The 4479-nt window shown below is 59.4% G+C and overlaps 1 protein-coding gene across 1 annotated transcript; it reads left to right on the top strand.

The window, feature by feature from the left end:
• Positions 1-10: 10 nt before the first annotated feature.
• PGF (placental growth factor) lies at positions 11-4157 on the top strand (the record flags this gene model as incomplete). Its single annotated transcript, XM_019616129.2, has 5 exons — positions 11-478; positions 1670-1761; positions 2881-2910; positions 2996-3058; positions 3756-4157. Coding segments are annotated over 5 exons (675 nt in total), but the record flags the coding sequence as incomplete, so codon positions are not given.
• Between the last annotated feature and the right edge of the window lie 322 nt (positions 4158-4479).

The raw sequence follows: 4479 nt of genomic DNA, 5'->3' as shown, positions 1-4479 counted from the left end.
GAATCGGCGGGGAAGCGGGAGGCAGCTCGCTTGGACCCGGGGCTGTGCCCCTGCTCCCTGTCGGCCGGCAGCGCGGCCACCTGGGAGGCGGAGCCGGCAGGAGGGGACAGAGCCCCGCGGCGACGGGTGGCTGTGCGAGGTCCGCAGCAGCGCAGCGGCAGACTCTCTGGGGGCACCGGGGGATCCTCCGCATCCCGCCCTGCGATGGGGACAGCGCCGCAGGGCTCGGCCGGGGACCCTCTTCCCCGAGGCACCCCTTAGAGCCCCCCGGTCTCTTGCAGTCCTAACCTTTAAGGAGATCTGGAACCGTAGCTTCTGCCGGCCTCGGGAGCAGCTAGTGGATATCATTACCGAGTTCCCCAACGAGGTGGAGTACATCTTCAGGCCCTCCTGCGTCTCCCTGCAGCGCTGCGGGGGCTGCTGCGGTGATGAGGGGCTCCGCTGCGTCCCCGTGCAGACCGGCACGGTCACCGTGCAGGTGAGCACCGCCCCGTGGGGCCGGGGGTGGCGGTGGGCTCCTGGAAGGCTTTGCGCTCGCGGTCTCCCATCCCGCTGTAGGGGACCCGCACAAGTGCCCAGCAGAGGGGTACCTACGCCTGTTCTGTGCGCTCCTCCGGGAGGTCGGGTGAGACCTCTGGTGGCACAGACCTCTTTCTCTGCTTCCTTGCCCTCTCCTCAGTCCGCGGTCCATAAAGAGCTGCTGCCGCCAACTTTCTGCGTCCCTGTGGGGCTGGGGTTTCCCTGCGGCTTGCGATTCTGCCAAGGGGATGGCAGGGAAGTGCCAGCAGTGTGGCAGCTCCCGTGTGCTAGGAGACGCGCACAGCGGTGCTGGCAGCAGACATGGGATGGGATGGACACGAGGGGGCCTGGTTGTTTTATGGTGAGCAGGGCGGCTCGTGTCCTCGCTCTGCACTGCAGGTAGTCGGTGTGCTGCTGCCGTGCTGTGGGTGAGGGACTGGAGAGCCTGCAGAGATTGAAAGCGTATCAGAAGTCAGGAGGGGAGCTACCAAAATAACAATAATAATTTAAAAAAAATTAAAAACTCTTAATTAGAGCAAAAGTTTGAAACAAGTAAGAGGTGGGGACCTGTGCCATTCCTGGGCTCCCCAACACAGGAGGCATCCAGCTGCAGTGCACAGCGTCAGTGTGGGTCACAGCACAGTTGAACATTCCCAGAGAAGCCCCTGGGGGTGCAGGATTTGCCCCCCTGGCTGCTCTGCAGGCTGACGTGCGGCAGGGCAAATCCTGCACCCCCAGGACAGGAGGCACCATTGTCTGGGCTGTGGCCCAGTGTGGTGGGAGGAGTGGCAGCAGTGGGAACGGTCTGGAAAACTGGGCTGGGAGAAATGCCCTTCAGAGAAGGAAGATGTGCAAAGCAGTCAAATGTGTGAAAGGTCTTTGTAAAGGCAGAGATAGAATATTTGTTCTAAAGCTGAGAAATCCCAGCAGGAGACTTAATGCAGCCCCGAAGGCTCAAGTAGGTGTTAGAGAGCTTCCAGAGCCACAGCCCAGCTGTGGCTGCTGCCTATGTAGGCAGAGCCCTAGTGCTGAGGAGTGGGCCTGCCCTGTGCCTGGACGAGGTGCTGGGGTGGTCGTTGTCCTGCACTGAGTGGAGGTGGAGAAACGGTGCCTCAGCTGTGGGCTGGGAAGTAACCTTTGTTCCTTTCAGCTTGTGAAGATAAAGCCCAACGGGGAGGCACCCTATGTGGAGGCACCCTACGTGGAGATGTCGTTCACTGAGCACAAGCAGTGCGAGTGCAGGTAGGGCTCACTCTGTGCTGCTGAGGCCCTGCCAGCCCACCTGCCTCCCCTCCATGGGGCAAGGGGACATGCTGGGGCCTTTCCCATCTCAGCTGTGCTGGGTTTTGCTGGAGCTCATGGCCCCAAGCTGCACTGCATCTCTGCAGCACATTCCCTGCAGCCCAGGGGTGTGGTGAGCTCCAGTCAGGCACTGAGCACTTGGTGAGTTATTGGGGTGCCTGTGCCCCCATCCCCTCACCTGCCTTGGCAGTCCTGTGTGCTGCTCTGGGCACAGGGTAAGGCAGCCCTGGAACAGCACACCCAACCCTTGGAAGGATGCTCTGTGACTTGGCACAAATGAGTGTGACCATAGGCCAAAAGGCTGGGCCTTGCATCTCCCTTTTGGACAGGCTGCCTGATCCAAGGACAGGGATTTGGGCTTTACATCTGAGCTTAAATGCATGGCACCAATCTGGCAAGGTCATGCAGCATTGACCTGGGACAGATGCTCATCACCGCCTGTCAGCCTGGCACAAAGTTAACTGCAGGGGGTCACTGCCCTTTGGTCTCAGCAGTGGAGTGTTGCAAAAAATGGGAAGCGTGTCCTACTGGGCAGCATGAGCCTTGTCCAGAAGAGCATAAGGATCCCGTGCCAAGTATTCCCTCACAGCAGTGCAGGCGGTGATGTTGGAGCAGGCCCAGGGGCTGTCCTGCTTCATGCTGGCTCTGGAGCTGTCTGTCAGTGGATGCGTAAGGAGCGGGAAGAGGCACGTGTACAACTTCCCCCTTCTTCCAGCTGTGTTCCGTGAGGGAATTTCCTGAGCCCGTTGTGGTTTCCCTACATGGGGTGATTCCTAGGGCAGCATTCACAAGTGTGCATTCTGGCTTCAGGTCCATCTTGCACCTGCATGGCCTTTTGTCTTCTCATCAAGCACTCTTCAGCACTTTTGGTGTCAGCCAACCATTGCTGAAGCCCAGGGGTATCACCGAGTCTGCTGTCCCCCTGTCTACTGTGGTCAGTGAGGGGCTGAAAAGTGGGCAGGAGTTATTGAGTCTGTTTTAAGGATGCTAGGGTGCTTTGGCAGCCCCTTGGCAACTCCCAGCTGGCAATGCCCCATAACCACCCCGCTCTCCCCACAGGCCACGGCAGGACCTGGTGAGGCCGGGCAGGTAAGTGGCATTGGGGCGCGCTGCCGCTGGGGCTGCAAGCTCAGTGCCCACACGTCAGCCTTTCTTTGCTGCTTTGCTTTTGAAGGAGGAGACTCAAGGGCCGAGGTAAGAGAAGACAAGACAAGAAGAGACGTAAAGACTGCGAGCTGTAAGTGAGCAGGGCAGGCATGGGTGGTGCCTTCTGGGTTCGCTTCTTGGCAAGGATCAGCTGCGGTCAGGTGTTAGGTCTGGTGCTGTGAGTAGAGTGGAACAAATGCAGGAAGGAGCAGGACAGGGGGGACAGCGTGGGGCTGGGAGATTGGACACACACCGATCCATGTACAGTAGGCCTCTGGCAGGGATGCTTGAAGCTGGTTGGTCCCATTCAGGGTGGGGATGGGTGGATGGAGCGGTGAATTTGTTGCATATGGCTATATTGCCTGCACAGACCATACTGAGTTCTTGATCCATGAATTTCCAGTTCTAGCCTCTTCCTGCTGCCAGCCGTGTCCTTAACGCAGTCCTTGGCCAGCTGCTGTTTGGGTTACTCCTGTCCTTACCCTCGCTGTGTCCTGCTGACTCTCACAAACAGCCTGCTGGGGCTGCAGAGCAGGCACTGCCTGGGGACGAGCCCGGTGCTGGCACTTCGCTGCTGTTTATACCCCAATCTGTCTGAAGTGTGCTGCTCAGTGCTCTGCCAGCACTTACAGCTCCACACCCCTCTCCTTGCCGTGAAGCCCCAAATCTTATGGTCTCTCCCCTTAGTTTGGTGTTGGAGCTGGGCACGGGGAGGGCTGAGGGGCAGGAGGTGATTCTGGAACTGCAGAGCCCAGTAGTTCTCACACTGTGCTGTGCTCCCCTTGCAGATGTGGCACACCACGCAGGTAGCCTCCGCTCTGCCCCTGGCCTCGCTCCTGCCTCTGGAGCTTGAGTCTATGGCACTTCTGTCCAGTGTGGGGACATGTGGTGCTGAGCCCCTTGGAGTGACAGTGCTGGGGAGCAGGACTGAAGCAGGAAGGAGCCGACGAGATTCATGCTTGGCCTGGGTGGAAGCATATCCTGGAGCCAAGCATTCTCTTGCCCCATCTGCACTGGTTGCAGCAGGACTAAAGGACCCAGAAGGGAGGATGAGGAGCCGGAGCTGCAAACTGGTGCTGGAGGGCATCCTGGGGCTTAGAGGAACAGAGCTGTGGGCGTGCTGCTGGAGCTGGGTGCAATGTGGAGTGGGAGTGAGCAGGCCTGGAACCACAGAACTATTGTGCCCTACAGGCAGAGGGGAGGGAGCACAGCTGGAATGGGTCCCAATCTGGGCAAGGTGCAGCCCAGAAGGGTGTCTATGGGGGAGGGGAGCTTGGCAAGCCCTTCTGGTAGGCACGGGGAGGAACTGGGGTGCTGCAGACCCTTCCTGTACCCATAGCCACATCCCAGCTGTGCCCTTTTGAATAAAAGCTGGGGGTGGACCCAAGAGCTGGGTGGGTGAGTGCTCCTCTCTTTTACAGCAGCTGGAGGGCCCTTCCCAGCTGGTGCCCAGACTGAAGGCAGGCTGGTGGTCCCAGCTATTGCGGCACTCATCCCATTCCTGGTGGGTCC

The sequence above is a fragment of the Meleagris gallopavo genome, chromosome 5 (assembly GCF_000146605.3).
Source record: "Meleagris gallopavo isolate NT-WF06-2002-E0010 breed Aviagen turkey brand Nicholas breeding stock chromosome 5, Turkey_5.1, whole genome shotgun sequence".
NCBI classification, from domain to species: domain Eukaryota; kingdom Metazoa; phylum Chordata; class Aves; order Galliformes; family Phasianidae; genus Meleagris; species Meleagris gallopavo.
This window is presented reverse-complemented; position numbering and strand designations above follow the sequence as displayed.